Source organism: Aythya ferina, assembly GCF_964211825.1.
Source record: "Aythya ferina genome assembly, chromosome: 2".
In the NCBI taxonomy this organism is placed as follows: domain Eukaryota; kingdom Metazoa; phylum Chordata; class Aves; order Anseriformes; family Anatidae; genus Aythya; species Aythya ferina.
The window spans coordinates 26189555-26213555 of NC_140297.1; the positions used below are offsets into that span (position 1 = coordinate 26189555).

The 24001-nt window shown below is 39.7% G+C and overlaps 1 protein-coding gene across 7 annotated transcripts in view; it reads left to right on the plus strand.

Annotated features, from left to right (window-relative positions):
• The window catches only part of PPP1R9A (protein phosphatase 1 regulatory subunit 9A), a 149211-nt gene that overhangs the window by 77606 nt on the left and 47604 nt on the right, over positions 1-24001 (plus strand). For all 7 annotated transcript variants that reach the window (XM_084507788.1, XM_084507787.1, XM_084507791.1 and 4 more), the window contains exons 3-5: positions 3837-3969; positions 4459-4579; positions 9922-10026. In XM_084507788.1, coding sequence (XP_084363914.1) covers positions 3837-3969; positions 4459-4579; positions 9922-10026 — 359 coding nt within the window. The remainder of the gene's footprint in view (positions 1-3836; positions 3970-4458; positions 4580-9921; positions 10027-24001) is intronic.

Consider the following 24001-nt stretch of genomic DNA (forward strand, 5'->3'; position numbering starts at 1 on the left):
CTGTGCATGCTCTAGGAAACACAGTGGTGACAGACTTGGTGAAGTAGGCCTACTTAAGCTAAACATACTTTGTGGGGGAAAAAAAAACATAACTTTTATATTTTTAGCAGACCGAAGTCTTGACTGACAGTTCTCATGTCTGTACGAACAAGTGGTTCGTTACTATGGAGGATTGACTGTCACAAAGAAAAAAAAATCCAACCACGAATTTCCTTTTCTTAGTTTTAATACTGGTAGATTCATTTGATAGAATCAGTCAACCATTAAATGTGATCGTGCCAAATGAAGTAAATGGCATAATAGAATTTCGTCTTTCTTCCTGTAAAAACACACGTTGAGGGCAATGGGCAAGATCGTATGACCAATACACAAAATATGGTGAGTTAATGCCAGGTAGGAAACACAGACTTTTTTACCTTGATGCTATCAGTGATCCTACAGCCTCATTTTGAATGCTTAGATAAGAAAGCAGATAAGAGTGGCATGTTGTATTTAAAGACAATGGTAACAGTATTCACCACCAGTACTATCCTTAATTCACTTCTCGTGTACAAATATAAATATTACACAGAAGTAAGCAAGATCCTATAAGCCATGGTTTCTGTCTGATTGGGTTCAATAAAGATCATCCCAAACAAGAGGTCAATATATGATTTGAGGCTTTAAAAGAAAATGTTCCTGAAGCATATCCAGTCTCTTTGCAGCTAATCTGAAGCTGCTGCTGAAATATAGAATCATAGAATCATAGAATATCCTGAGTTGGAAGGGACCCTTAAGGATCATCAAGTCCAACTCTCGACACCGCACAGGTCTACCCAAAAGTTCAGACCATGTGCCTAAGTTCACAGTCCAATCTCTTCTTAAATTCAGACAGGCTCGGTGCAGTGACCACTTCCCTGGGGAGCCTGTTCCAGTGTGCAACCACCCTCTCTGTGAAGAACCCCCTCCTGACGTCCAGCCTAAATTTCCCCTGCCTCAGCTTAACCCCGTTCCCGCGGGTCCTGTCACTAGTGTTAATGGAGAAAAGGTCTCCTGCCTCTCGACACCCCCTTACGAGGAAGTTGTAGACTGTGATGAGGTCTCCCCTCAGCCTCCTCTTCTCCAGGCTGAACAGGCCCAGTGACCTCAGCCGTTCCTCGTACGTCTTCCCCTCCAGGCCTTTCACCATCTTCGTAGCCCTAAATATATACTAATGGCAGCCATTGAACAAAAGGAAACAAGTGGGGCCAGTTAACATGATGAAAATGAATCGAGAAATAAACATACTCATTTTGTGATAAAGTATTTTCCCATACCTCACCCTCATCTAATCTGTGTGTTCTTCAAGCAATACTGCCTCTCTTGCCATCCTTTGTCAGCTGGTGACTGTACCTCCATTTCCCTCGATAACATCCATCTCTGTTCTACAGTTGAAACACACGTTTCTCTCTCTTATCAGGTTGATAAATTAGACAATCCAAGCTAAACTCACAGCAGTGCTTCTTAACCTGTACTTGCTTTTGTGACTCTGCTGCATTTCAGACCTAGGGGCTTCGTGGTCAAACCGTAGCTCACTAAAGTTTTAATTGGGTATAGCTTCACCAATTGATCCTTAATGCTGATTGTCAGTGTAAATAAGATTGGATTTGGACCCCGTAGTGCTAACAGTCATTTCTGGAAGTCTGCCACCAAGTTGATGTGCTGGGGAGAGAGCTCTTGATCTAGTCTTGTGACAGGGAAGAGATGTGTAAACAGAAAGGTAAATGGGATGGCCTTTTGTCCTGTACCTACTTCTTTTTCACTACGTACGGGCTACATATGTTAGATCTGCAGGTTGATTTCTAGCTTGCCACTGCCTACATAGAAAAACATGTTCATGCTTCTTCCTTGCTTCAAGTGTTCAGACCCACAGAGAAGCAGCGAGCAGTGATATGTAATGTGAAGAATGCTTTTCCTTGTGTAAAACAGAGAAAAACATTAAGTCTTTGAAAAACAGAGAGCAACAACAGGCTCTTCAGAATTCCTCTGTCAGGCTGTAAAGTGAAACCCTCTGTTCTGTTTCTGCATTTCAGCTGGCAGTGCAAACGCTGCGTGGGGCTAACAGCAGGAGCTGCAGGTAACGCATCAGTCACGGCCCTCCCAGGGCACGGGATGCGGATGCAGGTGGTGCATCCCCAAACAGAAGTCTAGGGGAGGGCTTGAGAGCAGCAGTGCACAGCATTCAGTGTGTGACTTGTCTTCCGTTTCTTTTAGATACATTTGTGAAGGCTTCTTAGGATCATTATTCCAGAATTAACAGAGTTTTGCTTGCATCAATATTACTAACAAACAATACAAGATATATTTGTGTGTTCTTGTAAAATGTTCATTATGTCAGTTTTCTTGGAAGAGGCAATTTGTTAAATGTTTCCCACTGAACAAAACATCTTTTTGCAAATATTTTTTGCAGCTGTTTTGTGTTAGCCATACAGATACTATACTTATGGTGGTATAGAAGAGTGTTTTACTGCAACATTAATATATTCACTATTTAAAAGAACTTAATGTGCAGTAAATTTTAGCAGCCTTTCAATGAGGTCTTTATTGCATGAGACAGTTTTATCAGTACTTGCACATGGTTGCTTCTTCCATTTCCCAGAGTATTTGTAAGGTTTCCATGGCACTGCTGCTAGTTTATAGGTGATGGAGGGTCTGCCAAGCAAACCTGGCACAGATTTATCTACCTTCTCTGGGACAGTCAGCATCTCCCAGTGAAGGTATGTCATCACTGTTTCTTCTTTTCACTTGGCTTGTTGATTAGATGGAAAGCAGGATTGTTTTTCAAAAATTTGTTTTCTCTAAGCATGAAGTGCGTCCATCTGGTCTCAGAAATGGAGTCAGTTGCTCACAGCCTCTGTTGACAAACACCTGGATAGGGGAGACACAGACACTGGGGTCAGTAGCAATGTAATCTACTGTGTGTTTTTTTTTTTTTTCTAAATTCACTTTTGTTGTCATTATTACTGAAAGGCGCTCAAAAGAAACCTTCAGAGTTGTTTCACATGACTAATCATGATGTTTTTCTCTGTTTTTCTAGACTGCCATCTGACGTATCGTATCTCTTACTATCTCTGTATTCACTTATCTCCATTTAACAGTAACAGATTAAACACCAGTCGTTGTTCTTGAAATAGGTGCCTAGTTTGTATTGAAAGTCCATTGCTGTCTTTGACGAGTGGAAGTGGCAGGTGAACCTCAGGAGGAGAGGAGCTCAGCTCCTGGCATGGCTGTGGGCAGCAAGTTGGTGTCCTGGCTCCATAGGCAGCTGTTGAGTTGCCTCTAAGTGCAGCTATATGCCAAAAAAAAAGGCTTCCTGCCACCTTCGGAATAGCTGTACAGCTATACACCATGGTGCAGCGCTTTACACTGTGAGAGAAACTGTGATAGAGCTAGTTGTTGTTGGGTCAGAGGTTGGACTTGGTGATTTTGGAGGTCTCTTCCAATCTACATGATTCTGTGATTCTGTAATAGAATCTTCTGTAGGATGCCCATGCAGAGGAAAGAGGAGATACAGAAAATTATTTTTTTTTCTTTGACTTAACAAACATGATACAGTGTGGGACTGAAATTCAGTAAAATTATTACTACTAATAATAAGTATTCTTTCATTACTGCCAAATGTGGGCAGTTAAGTGAATTAGGTTGGCAAACTCTGGCATCTGAACTATGAAAACAAGCTTTAGAAGCCTTTTTTAAAAAGCCTTTAAAAAAGCCTTTTCAAACTCTGCAACATCACAGGATAAAAGCAATAGCTGTTTTCACAAATTGGCACTTTTTCTGGAGTAGATAGTTGAGTAATTTTTGGTCTGTTTCCACAGGTTTTCAATACATATTCCAATGAAGACTATGACAGAAGAAACGATGAAGTTGACCCAGTAGCTGCATCAGCTGAGTATGAACTTGAGAAGCGTGTGGAAAAGCTGGAGCTCTTCCCAGTTGAACTAGAAAAAGGTATGTAGTCTGAGTGTCAGTTCCTGTTCATGTGAAACCTATCTGCAGGTCTGAGGAAGTCCACTTGTGCTTACACAGCCTATCCTGAATTTCCATGAATCCATTTTAATGGCCTGGGCTTTTTGGAGTTTAAGAATTTTTTAATAAGGAATTAAGAAGTTAAGAAACGTGGAATTCCTTATTTTCTTAAGAAAATTGTTTCATGTCACTGCCCTAACACATGATGGCACACAGTGGTTTATGTGATGTTTTCATTCTCCACTGGCAGAATAAAAATCTTGATTGTTGTTCTAAGCTCCTCATACAGCAAAGGCAGTAGTTTTGTGTGCAGTTAATACAATAGAATAGCAAGTCGTTGAAGGGGAATCAAAAGGAATTAACATTGTTTACATGGAAAACCAAGAGGAACCAAAGCATAAATGTCTACTTACAAGGTAACTATATAAAACAAATGTAAGAAGTTTCTGCCTTTGCTTGCCTTTTTCACAGATGAAGATGGACTTGGCATAAGCATTATTGGAATGGGAGTCGGAGCAGATGCAGGCCTTGAAAAACTGGGAATATTTGTCAAAACAGTAACAGAAGGTGGAGCAGCAGAAAGAGATGGCAGGTAAACTAGACTCAATATTTGGAAACTTTCCCAGCAATAATTATTATGTTTTATGTTTTTCTTCAGAAAGAGTTGTTAGTTTAATGTATATCATGATAACTGAAAGCTGTAAAATTCTGAGACTTTATTGGTATGGTTCAAGTACCTGAAGTTACATATGAAAATACACTAGTTTGATGCAAAATTTAAATGGTTAAAGGAGAACAGATTTGCCAATGTGTGTGACTGCCTGAAAAGCAAGATGCCTTAATGTGAGTAAAGCTGGAGATTCCAAATTGTACATTCCTTTTGAAGGTAGTTTAGTTTTCAAAGGTTTTGAGGTCCCACGTTCTTTTGGCTTCAAACCAGCTTTAAATAATCAGTACTTATGAAAAAGAGTTCTGCTCAACATATGATTAGGAAAATAGTTTGGTGTTTCTGAGCTATTAACTTTTATTAAGTGCACCTCCCTTTTAAGCTTACTAATACAGATTGCTACTTTGTATTTCTAAATATGCATACTTCTCCAAAGTTCAGTTTTCACCCCTGCAGCACTGAAACTGCGTTACTTGATTGCAGTAGGAAGCTGCACCATAAATCTTGCCCATTAAAGGAATGGATTGGGTTTTGTAGTCTTCTACAGTGCTCGTGGAAAACCTGTCTGCTTGTAGAATTGTTTACTTGGTACATGCAGTTCAAAGAATTTCTTTTGAACGTACAGTATGTCTTACCATATGGGGTAGAGTTGTCTCTGTATTAAACAGTACCTGCCACAATCAGGCCATAATTTCTCATTATAAGTTAGAAAAGCACTTTACTGTGTAATCATTTAATGATAAAAGGTATTCTTAAACATCTTCCAATCCATGTAATTCATTGCTTTATTCCTTTGAAAATTTGCGTACAATTAAAATATTACTTAACTGATATATTAGCAATTATGCATTCTCTACTTATGTAAAAATGGACTAATATAATGTTTAGTAATGGTAGTTACAAGTAATACTAACCACAATAACAGGTAAAGAGAGTGAGAATAAACTCTAAATTAAAGTCTATGCTGTCTTCTAAAAACTATATTGCAATAATACTTTCCTTACTGATACAACTTTTCATCCTGTGCAAAGTATGGAAGTGGTGTGCATTACCCATTCTGTGTACTTAAAATGCCAGCCAGAAGGTTGTTCTGCTGTGGAAGCCCTACACAAATTAAATCAGAAGACTCTACCTGTCAGGGGTCTGCAGAGTTTAATAACATTGCTCTAAAACTATTAAAGCATAGCTTTTTCCAGATTGGGCTTGCAGGTATCTTAACAGATTTTGGCAATAAGACCCCAGCTTGAATGCCAAGGACTGATTTATCACAGGTTTAAAACATCAGGAAGGGAAGTAGAGAAGCTGACATCTTAAGATGTCATAGATTCATTCATTACTTTAAATTTAAGTTAAAGTTTTTCTGAAAGGTATGCTCCAGCTCAGCCAAAAGGCATTAAGCTCACTACTGGCATTCTGTGTGAAAATCTATGGTTGAAAATCAGAGTAGCTCACACCTGGTCTGTGATGATCTGTATTTTCTGCTCCTCTCATAATTCACATGTTTGAGTGGGCTGCAGAAGTTAATGTTCAATTACAAGGCTCTTCTTTCATTTCCCTAGACGGCTTCTGAAAGGAGCTTGTCAGCTGAGAAAAAAAAAATATATATATATGTTTCTTTGGCTATTCTAATATTTGTGTTGGTTTTCAACTGGCTGAATGTTCAGTCAGCTGAGAAATAGCCCTCTCATTTTCTTTGAGAGCCTGACTGATCATTCACTTGAGAAGGGGATATGTAATCCTCTCAGTCAGGAGCAGCCGGTGCTGTAATAAAGTGCATCAACTGTAAAGGGTCCTGTTAACTTCATCTTTGTGAAAAGCCCAGTTAATCATTAACACTGATAGCAAATCAAAGTCTCCAAACAGGAAATGAAACTGTATTTCAGTGGTTGGATCAGATACTCTGAATAATTGAAGAGCAATCTTCAAGCAGCCTCTCTGAAGCTATCATTTTAAGTATTATGATAAATTGCAATAAATGGCAATACATAAATTATTATTATTAAAATAAATTGCAATAAATAAATTACAGTAAATGGCCTTAAGTTGCACCTTGGGAGGTTTAGGTTGGATATTAGAAAGAATTTCTTCACTGAAAGGGTTGTGAGGCGTTGGAACAGGCTGCCCAGGGAAGTGGTAGAGTCACCATCCCTGGGGGTATTAAAAAGATGTGTGGTTGTGGTCCTTAGGGATGTGGTTTAGTGGTGGACTTGGCAGTGCTAGGTTAGAGGTTGGACTAGATGATCTGAGAGGTCTTTTCCAACCTAACATATTCTACAATTCTAATATCTGTAGGATAATTTCGATCGTGTATTGCAAGACCCATCAACTCATGATAGAAAGTACTTGGAGACCTGGAATCTGTACAAAAAGGTTTCTCAATATTTGGGAAGCACAGGCTTGATCCAAGTTGATAAAAACAAACATGTAGTAAGTGTGTAGTTGGCATATTAAAAGGCATTTTGTGGCAGTCTTTAACCAAGGAGGGCGCTTTGAGATAAATCCAAATGGAAGCACGTTAATAAGTAATAAGAGTGATTATTAGTGTGTAAAATAGAACATCAGTCCTTAGAGCAAATAAGAAAAATTTTTTCTTGACTAATTTAATAGCTTTTTCTTTCAAGTGAATATGATGATGAGTCATTTCAGAGTATTTTGAGAACATCAAGAACAACTGTTTTGAAACATTAGATAGTTACTAACTTGAAAAATACTCTGGCCTTCACCTCTGCACAGGTTAAATTTTTCAGTTCATCATACAGAGCAAGGCAAGTTCATCATACAGAATTAGGCAAGTATTTATTTGACTTTAGTTGGTTTACTTCTGTAGTTGCTAGTTTATTGAAGTGCTGCTTTACATAGGCAGAGGTTTAAGTCATGGCCATTAGAAAATAATTATCAGAAAAATTACCAATGTCATTAGTGATAAAATCAGTTAAGCCTTTACAATTGAGGCTTTGCCAAGCTGAGTCCAATTCTTCTTTCATGTTCGAAATTAGATTTGAGAGACAGAGGAAGCCTAGAGCCCCAGGTGGAGGGGGCTGTAAAGGGGCTTTCCAACAAAAAAAGGGAAGGCTCCTCACAATTTTGGTTAGAGGGTGGGTGGGGTGGCTTATTTGGTGCTCTGCCTGCGGTGGGGGTTAGGGCTGCATTTTGGATACAGGGAAAGTCCGGAGCTGCACTGGGAGGGGGCTGGAGAGGGGCCGCCCACAGCAGAGGGAGACCACCAGGAGAACGTGGCTGTGAGAGTGTTTTGGTCTGGGCAATGCAGCAAAGTACACGGCAAGCGACAGGGAACTTCTTTTTGAATTAAACATAATTATATAATTTGAATGCTAATTATGTTAATTGCATGTTGTGTGATATATATGCATGCTTATGTATAATTAAAATATGTGTATGCACCAAAGGAGAGGTTCAGAAGACAATGGTCATAAAAATAAGAGCTGGAAATGAATTTAGGAGCCGTACAGGCAAGAAAGGAGAAACAAAATCTGAAAGACAAATGGAATCAGTCAGTTGCAGTCTGTGGACAAAGCTGCAGACAACAGTTCTCTACGATGACATTTCTTCACCTGAAATAGTGTGCTGTGTATCTGTGTGAACAGTAGTAGCATTGCATAGTGAAGTTTGTAAAGTTTTGGAGCTAAGCTGCCATTACAAAGGAATCTCTTCTTCCACCATATAGTTTTCTGCCAAGAAAGTGACAGCTTCCCCCTCAGTGGGCACCAGCTTCTTAAACTTCCTTTCCTGGAACACCTGCTGCCATCTGACTGCTCCTCGTGTTTGCTAAATTACAGTAAAAATATTAATTTTTCAGTATCCAAATAGAATAGATACCAATGTGATAAGTGTATTTATTAAATGCTTCACAAAAAAATAAAAATAAAAATTGAGATTTAAATGCCTGATGTGATTTTCAAGATAGGAGTTCCTTATGTACAGAATGGAGAACCCTTCCAGAACACAGTGACATTCTGTGTTGTGAGGCTGCCAAAGAATAAATCCTGAAATTCTTACTCATCAGCAGAGTCCCAAGAATTGAAGACACTGCTTGAACACATGTACAACTGCAAAGCATCGGCTCAGACTTTACAGTGAAATGTGTTCCCCAAGTCAAAATGCTTCAGCTTCTTTCAAGGCCTCTACTGTGAAAATTCGTCTTTGAAAAGAAATCTTATCACTAAGATATCCTAAGAAATTAAATCGCTTTATTTAGTTAGTTTCATATAATTAAAATGCAAAATTTTCAAAGCTGTTTCTTGGTTGCTTTATAAACCGTATTGTTTGGATCAGTAACATCTATGTAAGTACTTGAAAATTGCTCATTTTGACTAATTCTGAATGCTTTTTTGTTTTTTCTTTTTTCTTTTTTTTTTTTTTCATTTTTGAAGCTGTAGGAGTTTGTGTATCTCTAGAGGACAGTTTAAAATAGTAGTCCTCCTTCCAAATATTTGTAATCCAGATGATTCTTATGCCAGCCCTAGGGACTTTAGAGCTATGCCTGTTTCAGATAAAGCAGCGCTTTTCATATTCCTCCTAACTTTTCCTGCATTGAACAGTGTATCAACTGGAAATTGGCATTTGGTTTCAAACAGATAGTCCTTGTTAAAACAGCCCTAGATCTTATTGTTGTGTGCTCCATGATCTCTTTTACACTGGGAATTCATCTTTTTGAAGCAAGTTAGATGAAATATTTTAAGAGAGTAGGTCACAATTAAGTCTGATGCACAAGCTCTTTTCTCTACAGATGAGCAGGTTGTTTTAGTTAAATACCACATTTTTTTCCATTAGCGTGAAATACCAGAGCTATGTCTTATGCTGTTTTTCAAAATTGGCTTTGGAAAGAATGATATAAGAATTGTTCAAGTATCTCATTTAATTTAAGTCATATGACAAATGCAAGAATTTGTATTGCTGTATTTATATACAGGGAAAATGACTGGATGATTGATGCAGTTAATTGTAGTGGTAACTTTGAACCTGGATTTATGATATGTGCAAGGGCAGACAGATACATTCTTCATTGCTCCCTTGATGATGTTTCCTAGCACTTGCCAATATTATGTTGGAAGGCACAGTCTCAATTCAGGGAAGAAAGTCTTTTGATTTGCGTGTGTGATATTTACCTCAGTCACTTTATGAATGACTTTGCGTTTAAAGTCTTCATTTAAAATCAATTTTTTTAAAAAAATCTGTATGCTGAGTTTTGCCAAGAATTCACCAGAATTCACCATAACTTATTTATATATTTGTTTTTCTTCTGAAAGGATCCAAGTGAATGACCAAATTGTGGAAGTTGACGGCATTAGTTTGGTTGGTGTTACACAAAATTTTGCTGCGACTGTTCTTAGAAACACCAAAGGAAAGGTCAGGTGAGTATTTTAGAAGTAAGAAGTGGTGGTTAAGTACTTAAGATTACGTGGGTTCTCTAATAGGAGAGTCAGTCTATTTTGGTAGAAGCAGAGGTTTTTGTCCCTTCTCTGCTGGCCACACTACAGCCCCAGGGCTGGAGGAGTAAGGTAGTGAGCCCACCAGGGCTCTCCAGTGCAGCCTCTGAGGGAGGAGGGCACTGGGCACTGTAGTGTTGAGAGTACTGGCTTGATTAACAGCCCAGTATTCTTTCACTGAGTTCCCCGTGTCCCTACACCATCTCTGGGATTCTGACTGTCTGATCCTAGGCTGTAGTTAACTGAAAGGCATCACTGCAAACATCTGTAAAATAATTAGTAGCCTAGAAACTGAATGAAAATACAAGACTGTAAAATGTTTGTAAATGAATAAGAACAGTGTTTCCTGAGAAATGAACTGTTTTGCCATTTAAAAACATATTCTGTCACATAGCTTTTCTGCTTAATAGCTTGTTAATTTCAGCAAACATTTAACTCTACAAAATAATTCCAGGAATATCTTTGGCATATTGCAAAGCAGCAACCATTCTGTAGGCACCTTTCAGCTTGCTCTCCAAATCCTCTCTGTTGAATACAGCTGAAACATTTAATTGATGATTTTGGGGCTGACTTCTTTTGAACCATGACTAAACTACTGGATGTAAGATGTGCAGTTCCCCCCAGCCAGTGATGTTATATACAGGTTTCTACAGAAATCCCATGCCTGTTCCAGCACAACATTAAGGAATAATACTGGAATATGTATTCTGCAAAGTGTTGTGGGGGTGGTTGGTCAAGGTTTTTATTAAAAGAGATTATTTAGGAAAAAAAATCTTAAAAATCATAGCATAATTACAGGTGAATATATTTTTGTGTAACATTTGCAGTTGTAGCTACATGGGTCATATCTGTGAAGACACACATGCTGTGAGTATTCCTACCAAGTTGGCTATAAAAATGAATATCAACTTTATTAGGTTTCTGCAGAGCTGGGACGTCTAAACATAACATCCTTATGACAGAGAATAATGTCTTCTGTGTTTCAGTACACAAAGCAAATGTTATATGTATTTTCTGTTTGATGTTTTAACTCAAAAAAAAAAAGAACAAAAAGAAAAAGGTAAGTACTCACATAATCAGCTTGGTCTGTGAAATTATTATTGAATAAGTTACAGAATAGAATACTTGCTTCTATGGAAAAATAACGGGTTTGGAGGAAGGAAGAAAAGTGAAGTGATTTTCACACAGAATGCTCCCAGAATCTTCTCATGGTGTATGAATTACAGTCAGACTGGTTGTAATCTAGACCCCCTTTGTCATAAAATAATACACTGCAGAAAGTGTTTCTCCATTGCTGTAGATCTCACATTGTCAAGAATACTAGGTAGGCATCCTGTGTGCAAGGATAGCTGGTTTCTGACAGGTCTCGTTTATCAAGGAGAGATGCGTGAGCTTCTGTATTTTCCTCATGAGTAAGCTTAAGATACTGTATTTTCACAGGAAAAATGACCATGTGCATTAGTATCACAACCAGATTTAAAAAAAAATCACTTTAGTATTAAAGTAAAAATTATACTTAAATATTGTTAACTAAAATAGATGTGTAAGGATCTGTGTGCATACTCGCATACTGTCTGGTTAGCAGCCTCTTACTAATGTATACATAATTAGAGGAAAGAAATGGCTAGAGTGTGGTGCAACTGCCTCTATTTTTGCTTCATTTAAAACTTAATGGGAGAAAAAAACAGAAAGATCACTCTTCTGTTTTACACAGACTGGCTGAGAAATGCATGATTTTTTTCCCGGTTTCCTATAAACTGGGAACAAGATTTAATGATGTTGCTAAGCATTGTGTGGCATCAGTGTCCTGCCCAGGTTCTGGTCAGATCCTGATGGCCGTGCTGTCAGATGCTCTGCTGACACTAATGGGCTATGTTGATTTTTAGCTGTTCAAAATTAGAAATGGTTCCAGAAAGCTTTTATTTTTGGAGATGGAGATTTCAGGATGGTTTGATGGTTTTGTTCTTATTGTAGGTTTAAACATTTGCTTGTTAAGTAAGCTACAGCTAATATTGATGAATTTAGATATGAAAGGAAATAATGCATTTATATCTTGCTGACTGTTTTCCTTTCCTGTATGATACCAGGGCTCTGCCTTCTGCATGTTTTGTGGAGAGAATGGTTGTTTTTTGTCAGATGCTCTTTCCCAGGTACACTCGTAGAGCTGAGATGGAAAAATTGTTGATGTCCACTCTCTTTGAACTGGAGCCTTGGGAGCAATATAAGGGGATCTTTTGGGCAGGTTCCCTCACTCACACACCCCCAGCCATTAGTTGGTGCCTGCTGGAAGTGTGAAGAGCAGTTCTAGTGACCTCTGAGTGCAGTCTTCCCTTGGCAGCTGCCGTTAATAATCCATGTCACTGGGGGAAGCAGGAGTACTGGAAGAGGTTGTTTGCATCTCCAGATGACCTGCTGTACAAATACCTGCTGCCTTTCCTGATGGTGGTGTCTCCTCTGAAGTACAAGTGGCTAGGCAACGTACTCACACTCATACACAGCTCAGTTCAAGACAAGGCATCTTCATGAGTCTGTCCCTCACCAGAGAATTTGCACACATACTTAACTCACGTGTGCTATTCAACAGTGTCAGTTCAGTGAGTTTTATGGAATTGCTTTAGTAAGCATAGTTATCTTAGTGATTATCGCATACATGTGTGTGCCTTTCTTCTGCCTGGTGTCCTGCACACACACAGATCGGTGTGCATTTCGCTGGCATCACCTTCTGCTTGTAAAGCACAGCATTACATATACACAGTTCTGTTCTCCTGAATCTAGTCAAAACTCATGCTAGTTTTTGTAGCAAAGTTTATTATATGGGATCAGCTGCAAGGAAAGGACATTCATGAACGGAATGACACTAAAGCCACTTCTTAATTCTTTACAATAAATGCAGTCAATACCTCTTCAGGAAGCTTGCGTAATGCCAATAGTGAGTGATATATTTTTCTCCTTTGAGCTTTCTGAACATTTTGAATTATCCTGACAGTGGAAGTCATTGACCTAGAATAGATTTTGCAATGTTTCTGCCAGAAAAATATATCCAAACTGTCTGTAGCTGACATAGTAAGGAATCTGTGAAAATGAAAACATGACTTTTACCTTTTGAAATGTTCTAGTTGAGGGGGAGGGAGAAAAGGAGCAAATATAAGCATCTATTATTACCTCGTCCACTGTTTCAAGCACTGAACTATTTGGAAGAGTTATCATACCGTAATAGAAGATCATTGGCCAAACCAATTTGGCTTCTCCAATAACAAATTCATCAACTCTTTCTTACAGTGTTTTATAGAGAGATAATCAGCACCCACCAGATGGAGTCTGGTAACCTATGAGATGAAGGAAGGAGAGGGAATTCTTCCATAATCCCAGCTGGCAATCAGCTTCTGTCTTTAGGGCTAAGAATTAGTACCCCCGTGACTCTAATCTGGCAAATGCAACTATGAATGCTATTTTAATTCACGTAAATATCAAGTCTTCTTTGTAATTTTGCTTAACTGTTTAGTTTACTAACATCTTATCTTTGATTGTGTAAAGGAGGAATTTTCTTTTGAAATTTGTGTTGTTTTTCTGTTTCATTGAGCGTCGTCCTTCTCTAATAGGGTTCATGGAACAGTCAGAGGGCAGCACCAGACTAGTGTGACTAATTGGTCAGTGCGTCTTCTGACCCATTTAGGACCTAATCCATCAACATGAAGCTTGCAAGCAGTGCCTCCTTTCATGAAATACAGGGTAAGGAGGCAACTTGACAGTGGGAATCCCATCCTGTTGTGGAGCTTCTCTGGATTCTTTTGTTTCCTAGCTTGCTGTTTCCTCATGGACTGTGGTGCTGAGTAGCAGACCTAAAGTTCTTTGAAGTTGCTTGGGTGATCTTGAGCCTGGGTGACCTCACTCATCCCTCTGATCATTCTTCATCATAATGCAAGGATGCCAGGGACCATAACGTCCTTATCAGAGAAAGTTCACATGGAAAGTTGTATGCCTCCAGGGATTTTTGTTTTTTCTTCAACACACCTACAAGAGAGAAAAGTTAGTTCTTTTACAAAGAAAATTTCAGCTTTTTATTATATGTGCCTAGTCTCAGTCCTTCCTAGTACAAAAGTGGGTGTTTTCAGTAGGGTCTGGAAAATGAAGGAACAATTACTGGGGGGATGTGACTTCACTTCGCAGCCTCACCGAAGACAAAGATTTATGCCTATGCAGATGTGGGAAGCACAGGGTCCCAGGAAAGGAGGTCAGGGTGCCAGAAAGTCTTACTGGGTTGATAAGAAGAAAGGGGATTGTATGAGAGTGATTCGTCTGAAAATCCCAGTCCTTCATATGCTGCTTGTATGTTTTTATCATTACTGCTTTCCTCTGAAGGTTTCTGTTAAGAGATTTAAGCAAATTCAGAGTCTTATTAGAGAGGCAAATTTTAAATTCCGTGTCCTCCTTTCCATATCCTGTCTTCTGAATGCCACTAAACATTTTCTCAGCTTCCCAAACTGTTGCTAGGCACTGAGCGGTTGCTCTCATGGTGCTTTCCTAGTCAGCTCCTGAGTTCTCAGGGAGCCCCACAGAACCTGGGTAAAACCTGTAACAGTTCTCTTGATAGGCACCACCTTGAAGTTAATTGTATTAATTCTGACCCAGCAGTGAATTTAACAACTCTTGTTTAATTAAACTCCTCTGAAATGTCTCAAAATCTTCCGATGCTAAGAAGCTAAATAATTAGTTAGCAAATTTTGCTGTGTTGCTGTTAAATTAATCTAGACCATTGAAGAAGAGGTTCCAACAATAGCAGTCAAACCCTGAGGCTCTCTACTATTAATTATTCTCTGTTCTCATAAAGAATCATTTATTACCATTTTGTGCCTGTTCCTCTCTGGACAGTTTTAATTCAAAGTAGGACTTTGTCTCAACCCATATTCCCAGTTCATAGCCTAATTTCTTTATCTCTTACTGTAGTGCAAATGGAATCTGAAATGCAAGAATGAAGTTTTTACTTTTTTAGATAGCTCTTACACAGGGAGCAGTTGAAGGGCAGAAAGTTAAAATATTCACTTCTTAATTAATACAAACTTGATAAATCATTTATTCTTTCTTCAGCCTATTTCTCCCCCAACATTGAACTGATTTCTTTCTGGAGAATATACTGTCTCAGAAAACAGTAATTTGCATGCCTGTTGTTACTTTTGTTTAACATCATAACATCTGGAAAGGTAATTTAAATAGTTGTGTCTTTGCAAGTAATCAGACAGTATAGAGGACAGATGAAGTCAACAGCAGGATCTAGCCAACAGCCGTCTACCCCTGTGGGGAACGATATTTGCTCACGGTAAGCATGAAGAGCATTGCTTTATTTCTGTGAATCCTTTCCCTAGATAATCATCTTTTCCTTCTTCAGTGTGCCTGCCTGGGCAGATTTTCTCTTGTTCTTTCTTAATTTCTCTGCCTTTGCTCTTGTCCTGTGAAACAACTGTGTCCTTTAAACGTTTGCTGGCATTCTTCATACTCCATGCAGATCCATGCTGCGGAAGACACAGGAGAGATTTCTGTTTCTTTCCAGTCCCGGGTAATGACACAGCAGCCAAAAGCAAAAGATGCTACCTCTGTGTCTGAATCAGAGAGCTGGATTAAATCGTCTTTTTTTTTTTTTTTTTTTTCTTTCTGGCTGGAGGTGATGTTTTTGTTCTTCCTTTTCTTGCCATTATCTGTTTCCTTGAATCCAAGTACTGGAGCCAAGGAGAGAGAAAGAAGGAAAGAAAAGTCCTTTACTCTGCGGTGCTGCTTGTCGTGCTGGGACTTTATAAAGAGCTGCTTAAGAAGCCATTTGTGCTTGGTGGATGTTCTGATTCTTGAGCAGATTGTTAAGTCTTTGATAAACCTGAATTAGGCACCCAGTAGAAACTTAATTTGTGGTGCCTCGTACCAAAACAATGTGAATTTCTCCTGTTGATTTTGGTATAGTATTACAAAGAATTACATCATATAAAACCTATCAGGACTGGTAACCATGCTACAAGACTACTAGGCATAGCATGCTGAACGTAACGTGAAAAATTATTTATGAGCACTGTGAACCCTTAGCACTGGGGAGGTAAGACTGCACTCATCAGTGCTTTGCTGGATGTGCAGCAGTACTGTTTGTATTTCTTGGCTGAGCCTGTTCGAGTAGGTGCAGCGTGCCTCAGACTGCCCGTGGGCACCGAAGCCAGCTGGCACCAGAGTGCTCTGTGTTCACACTGTTCAGCGTTTTTACCTTGCAGAGCGGAGTGGCCACGTCCAAACTGTCTGTTGGAAACATCCAAGCTAGCTCCTAGCCTGGGCTACCTCCTGGACTGTGTCTGAATACTGTTTTGTAGAGTACTAGTTAACTCGGGCCAAATAGTTCCAAAGATTGTTCCAGTCATTTAACAGCGTAGATGACCAATAACTAATGCTTGGGAGCCCTTCCTGGCACTGTTAAATTTACTGGCATAAGCATAGCCCCTCTGTCCCGAGATCTAGCTAGTTTGAATTTTATGGTAAGTTACTTACTGGAATATTTGCACATTTGGACAGGATATTCTCTGTTTAAGCATGAAATATATAAATACATCTTCATGCAAACATTTTAGCTGAGATATAAACTATTTTGCTAGGTATCTAGAGCACTGTTTTTAAAATGCACGTAACATGAAATAATAAGATTTAATCAGGCTGGATTTCATAAGGAGTGGGTTTTCTTAAAAAACCCACTCCTTAATTAACCCACTCCTTTGCCTGGTCCTGCACCTGGGACGGGGAAACCCTGGCTGCATGTACAGACTGGGCGATGAGACGCTGGAGAGCAGCCTAGAAGAGAGGGATCGGGGGGTCGTGGTAGACAGCAAGTTGAATATGAGCCAGCAGTGTGCCCTGGCAGCCAGGAGGGCCAATCGTATCCTGGGGTGCATCAAGAACGGCATCGCTAGTAGGTCAAGGGAGGTGATTGTCCCGCTCTACTCTGCGCTGGTGCGGCCTCACCTCGAGTACTGTGTGCAGTTCTGGGCACCACAGTATAAAAAGGACATGAAACTGTTGGAAAGTGTCCAGAGGAGGGCTACGAAGATGGTGAAAGGCCTGGAGGGGAAGACGTACGAGGAACGGCTGAGGTCACTGGGCCTGTTCAGCCTGGAGAAGAGGAGGCTGAGGGGAGACCTCATCGCAGTCTACAACTTCCTCGTAAGGGGTTGTCAGGAGGCAGGAGACCTTTTCTCCATTAACACTAGTGACAGGACCCGCGGGAACGGGGTTAAGCTGAGGCAGGGGAAATTTAGGCTGGACGTCAGGAGGGGGTTCTTCACAGAGAGGGTGGTTGCACACTGGAACAGGCTCCCCAGGGAAGTGGTCACTGCACCGAGCCTGTCTGAATTTAAGAAGAGATTGGACTGTGAACTTAGGCACATGGTCTGAACTTTTGGGTAGACCTGTGCGGTGTCAAGAGTTGGACTTGATGATCCTTAAGGGTCCCTTCCAACTCAGGATATTCTATGATTCTATGATTCTATGATTTCTTTTCCTTTCCTGCAAAAAGGAACAACTTGACAGGTTTTGAATCGCTTTATCCTCAAGTCAGTTGAATCTAAACATAGTAACATACCACTGCAACCAAAATGCCACCATAAATGTTTGTTAAGCTAATTTCTTCCATCCTTCTAAGTGAAATATGTTTTGCTGTGGAAGTTGCCAGCAAGTTTTGGTGCACCTTGATAAATCTGATATAACATTGTGACAGCTGGGCAGAAATACCCAACATTCATCCTTGCAGGGTAACTCAGCAAACCACAAAGATGGTGTTATAAGAGCATTTGGCTGCACCTGGATTGTGCTATGAGTGTGGTTCAGCTTGGCTAGAATCTGGGTCATGGAATTACGTGGACTGTGGATGTGGTCCTAACTCAGCAGCTTACTTCTGACCCATACGCAGTTCCTTCCTGGATTGGCTTCCCACAGATACCAGCAAGGGTAAGGATGAGTAAAGGCAGATCTCACCCCAAAATGCAGTCCAGTTGTAGAAACATTCCAGATGGGACTTGCACCTTTTGAACAGAGTTGGCATACGTGCTTCACTTACATTCAGGAACGGTAAAGCATAGACTTACAAGTCTGTTTCTTTGAGGCCGTTCCTGTAAGGCTTGTGTGGTGCTATAGAGAATGCTGATTAAATGATTATTGTGTATACAAGAAAAACTGTTATATGATTGTTGTGTTGGGAAACTGTCAGGCTGGCTGGAGGAGATGGAAGAGAGTGCTCCCTGGCAGGGCTCTCAGAAGCACAGAGCAGTGTAAGGACCAGAACCTGGAGAGGTGCCAAAATATTGAATCCATTGGCTAATTTTGAAGTGGTTCTGAATAAAGCTAATGTGTCAGTGAGGTCCTGGCCTAGAATTGATTTCTAGGGGAAATAATTAATCTAAGTGCATTAATATTGCTGTTTTGTTGTTTGTTTTTTTTTTTACATGACTTTATAATTGTCTAACTCTAATAACCATTTAGTGTTGATAGTAGCATAGTTTGTCAGGGACTCGTATCCAAGATGCTGTGGAGAGACTGCTGAGCCTTTTCTGGCCCTTAAGCTGTTATTTTGCTGCTCTTCCACCAGCACCACTAATACCGCTGAAGAAGATCCTGAATATGTCACAAGGCTCTGTGGACGTGTGATTTCAGAGGTTATGGTTAGAGACTTACAGGAGATTTACACTATTCCAACATCTACCATGAGGGCAGCATGGTTGGGTGCAATTAATCCAGGGTACCTGTGGAGTGTATCATAAACAACTTTTTGACACAAGTGTTCAGTGGGACAGCTGAGGTGAGCAGTGTGCTAAATCTTACTGACAAATAGGGAAGGACTGTTGAGTTCTTCAGTGAAGGTTGATGGCAGCTTTAGCAGCATTAACTATGAAATAGTGGAGTATAAAAAGTGGAAAGGAATGAAGATAAATATTAGAATTACAACTCTGGACTTCAGGTGAGCAATTTTGTCTTCTTCAGGGATCTGTTTGGCAGGATGCTGTAGGACACTGACCTGGAAGGTAACAGAGCCCAAGAGACACCCTCCTTGGACCATAAAAGTAGTGCAGTAGTTTTGAGCAAGTGTGACAGAAGAGTATGGATGAACAGGGAACTGCTGTCTCAGATAAGGTTCAAAACAAAGTTCACAGAAAGTGGAAGCAGGGGTAAGCTACCTGAGAAGAGCATAGCAGTGTTGCTGAGCATGTAGGAACGGAATTAGGAACGTGGAAGTTCAGCCAGAGTTGAAACTAGTGGAGAATGTGAAGGGCAACAAGATGGGTTTCAAGCAACAGAAGTAGGAAACCATGGATGCAGAAAAGTTGGAGATAAATCAGTGATTGCCTCAGTTTTTCCACTGACTGACTCTGGATGAGGGGAGAGCAGTAGATTTTAAGTTGGCTTTAGCAAGGCTTTTGGCATGATCCCCTTAAATATCCTTCTATCTGATGAAATTGGGACTGGAGAGTGTCTGTAAGATGAGTGGAAAGTCAACTGGACTTCTGGTCCAGAGTGTTAGAGGTCTATTTATGGACACTATTATAAAGCCTGGCAGACAGTTACTTGTAGCATTCCTTCAGGGATGAATACTGGGGTCAGTACTATTTAATATCTTTATTAATGACGTGGACATTCTTGCAGGGCCATTTCCACGTTTCCTGCAAGGGTTCATATGTGGTTCTCTGTACCTTTAGCACCTGCTGCCCATGCACCATATACCAGATTTGTCACCGTGTGCTGTGGCAGCTGATCAGTCGTTGTGAGTATGGTTATGCAAGTGAAATCGATAATCCCTTGTTCGATTGAAATACTTAATAATTAAAATTAATTCAAAAATAAGCAAAGTTAGTAAAATAATGTTTCAACAACAACAGCAATTGGCAGCACATACTGCACGCACATCTCATTCTTGGTTCATCACTGTTACACATTACCTACAGCTCCTGCCATGGCCACACCAAGTCATGTTCCCATACACCTGTCCTGAGTGCTGACTGGGCAAAAGGAACTGGCAACTGGCTGAAATGACTGATAACTTAGGGTGCTGCTATGCATCGTCACATTTAAGGTACAGCACATAGCCTACTTCATCCTGGCTGTGGGGTCAGGGACGGAGGCTCTACAGAGTTTCTGCACAGCAGTTCAGTGTGCTGGCAGCTGTTTCTCCAGGCTCTGTGGAGGATCTTCAGCAAAGTTCTCTCTTTTGTGCTGGCTTTTCATGTCAACATCCTGAGCTGGGCATTGCAGGGGTTGCTGCATCAGATGTTTCTTACATGACCTTGGGTGACTTCATTCAGTCATTGCCCCTTTCACCTCCAGATGATGGTTACTTCCTCATGTTACTTTGGGTGCTGATCTCCAGGCAGAGTTGTTCTCTTGCTTGTGCTCATTTCGAGGCGCTGCCATCGCTAATCTCCAGGCAAACCTCGTTTACTTCCTTCTGCCATTCTCCCTCAGTTCCCCTTTGTTCCAGCTAACAGCTTTACAGGTTGCTGCACGTGTGCCTGTCTCTGATGCAAGGGCAGGCTGCGTGGACTGGCAGACGTAAGACAGAAAGCCTCTTAGGAGCTTGCAGGTGATAAGAAACTGGGGAGAGTGATCAGTAGGCTAATGGGCAGAGCTGCTGTACAGAGGGACTTGTGCAGGCTGAAGCAGCGAGCTGGCAGAAACCCTATCAAATGAGAACCCTGCACCTGGAGCAGAACAGGCCTGCACATCACTGTGAGCTGGGGCTGGCAAGCTGCTGAGCAGCTGTGCAGAAAACACCCTGAAGAGGTGGAAAGAACTTCCGCAGCCCAAAGAAAAGCGGGATGGGATTTTAGGGATCTTCCTGCTGCCTCAGCTGCCTTGTGGAGGTAGAAAGGGTGAACCCAGAGGCTTTGTATGTACTCTGTGCAGTGAACAGAAGTTGCAGCAAGGGAAATTCTGACTCCATATTATCCAAAAATAAAATGCGCTATGAGGTAACTCAAACGCTGGGACCGGTTCCCCAACGAGGCAGCAGAATTTTTCCATCCCTGGCTTCAAAACCGCTCCAGACCGACTGGCTGAGATGGCCCTGCTTTGAGCTGGGGAAGGCTGGGGTGGCCCAGAGCTCCCATACATCCCAAACTATTCAGTGCCTCCAAGAGCCTGAATGATTCTGAAGTTTCAGAGCATTTAATTTGAACAACTGTAATTGCACCTCACAGTTGGTGAATTCCTGATGCCCGGTCTGTGACCTCCATGTCGCAGGCTGCCATCTTGTGAAGAAGTGACGAGTTCCAGCTTGCACTGCTGAAACTAAATAAAACTGCCTTCTTACAGGGTTCATACCACTTCTAGCTCTTTGGATTAATTATATGGTTATTATTGTAATGGAAGCAGCCAGGGTAGGTAATTAAAGACATCTTGAAATAAATTAGATAAATGGTAGCAGAAGCAGCTTTGTGCTTTAAAGCTCAGAGGGAAGCCATTTTTTAAACCAGTCTTCAGAAAAAATCTGTAAAAAAAATTCAATGAAATTTACTAAGTTTTTTTTTTTTATTGACTAAACTATATTTTAGGAAGGGTTAGAAGATAAAATGTCACTGTGAATCCTGTTGCAGTAAAAACATGTTCTTTATTTCTTGAAGTGAATTTGTTTTATTCTTAATTAATTATTTTTTGTTGTATTTAAGTAATCAAAGCTAAATTATTTTTTACTGAGCACATAATGCTTGAAGTATTTTTAGGAGAAATCATTCATTGAGAATAAGTCACTAAAAATCCATGCTATAGAGCTTCAGGTTTGTGTCACAGAGCTGCTGGCTCTACACATTTGCTAGTATGAAAGTACTTAGAAGAATGGAAATGTTATTTAATTATATTAATTCTTACAATGATGTTTCTGTTTCCCATGGCTAGTTTTATATATATATATATATTTTATATATATATATAATATATATACACTTGTTATTTCAAGAAGCACAGGTCTGCAGATCCTTATTTAATAAAACCTGCAAATATGCAGAAAGCCATATACTGGGTCTGCTTTAAAATCATTAAATCCTGACTGGATTGCAGGAGATGTTGGTGTTGCTGCCACTTTCAGTAGAATGTTTTTCTTAACCACCAATACTACATTTTAATTTTCAATTTCTCCAGATTTTGTATGTTTTAGATATTCTTATTTCTGAAATAGAGTCAAATACTAATTATGTTCCCAGCCTTATCCCTGTTTATCTTAACACCATGACCACAGAGAATATTTCACAGCTGGTAATTCAGCTATACCATGTGCAACTGTGAGTATCAAGGTCAGCTTACGCCCTGCTTCTCAGTGTCATTCTCTCCTCTCTTCCAGTTTTGTGGGCATCAGAAATTATCTGTAATGGTCTGAGATTTAGTGTAGTTGTGGCTTGTAGTACAGCTTTGCAGATTTGCTGGGTTTTATTTTGCATTTCCTGACTTTCCTGAGGTTTGAAAACCCTCATTTGTCTCATATCCAGAAACATAACCAGCTTCTTAAAGACATTATTGCTGATAGAATTTATAGGTCTTTGTTATAATACTTGTGGCCCTTGAGACTAATTAATCAAGTCTGAAATGCATGTGCTTAATTTTGGTGAGGCGGAGTGATGGGAAATACATAATTAGCCACTTCGCTGAAGTGTGCATATTATGGTTCAGTGACTAATTTTCTGGTCAGTGAATCACAACCTTATGTCTCTTTTGCATACTTAAGCACTTCAGATTATGATAGTTGTATTTAAAGCCATTCTGGGCTTAAAGATCTAATTCATGCTTAGCATTTTAATAACTGCTTCTCCTTCTAGGAGAAGGATATTTATTTGAAAGAGAGAAGACTCTCTTTCATTTACAAATTTATACTTTATGGGTTATTTTAGCTGTAGGTTAAACATCATTATAATATATAGTATAGTTTCATTAAGTAATATATGGTTTAGTATTATTAAGGTCATGGAATGTCAAAAGATTTGATTTTGTATGTAAAAATTGTAATGTTTGCAACCTTATACTCCATTTCACAAGTTTGCTATCCTGTACCTAGAACTCACATCAATCACAGATTGAATGCTTCTGAATATTTATTTTCAGACACTTTGGAAACATTTCACTTTAAAGCAATAAATTATAGGAAAATAAAAGATTCCTTGCATATTTCTGTTTTGGAAAGCATTTGTTGTATATTTTGTCATTGCTTTGAGGCTTTTATTCATGTCATCTAACAGCTTCAGGTGTCATTGAGGAACTTCATTCTGACATATGATTCAAGTCTTGAAAATCATTATAAACTGTGTATGACTTTGGGATGAGAGGAAAAAAAAAGCTTTATTTGTTACGTGAACTTCCTTGTCTATATGAAAATATTACTGTAATAAAGTCTACAGGGTCAAAACCATTCCTAATATGCAAATGGAGTTCAGCTGGAAACCAGAAAAATTTCCTTTTCTAGTGTAAGAACTCCAAAGTCCTCATGAATTAATCCCAAATCATCAGGCGTTATCAAACTTTAGTTCCATTACATATTGTCTGTCCTAGGGCTTGAGTATAAAAAATGATTGTGTGAAGGATTTTGAGTATCTTATTTCCCAAGGGAGGTGAAGGTACCAGGCAGAGGGCAGGAAGGAATATGATATTTTTACTACTTTTAGTAGTTCCATAATTTACCATATCTGTGATCTCCCTCGTGTGTTTACAAACATGCTCTCTACTGCGTACAAATAATACACTCATGCATAACCTTGCTTAAGATGTTTATTTAAAGTAGAAGGTTTTTTTCCATATTCTCTTTTAATTTCTTTTTACATAGAGGAGAGAAATACATGGCAAGCATGGGTTGGATCCTTTTTTACTGCATGTAGTAATATTGAAAGTTCATTGTTCCTCCCATTTGAGACTG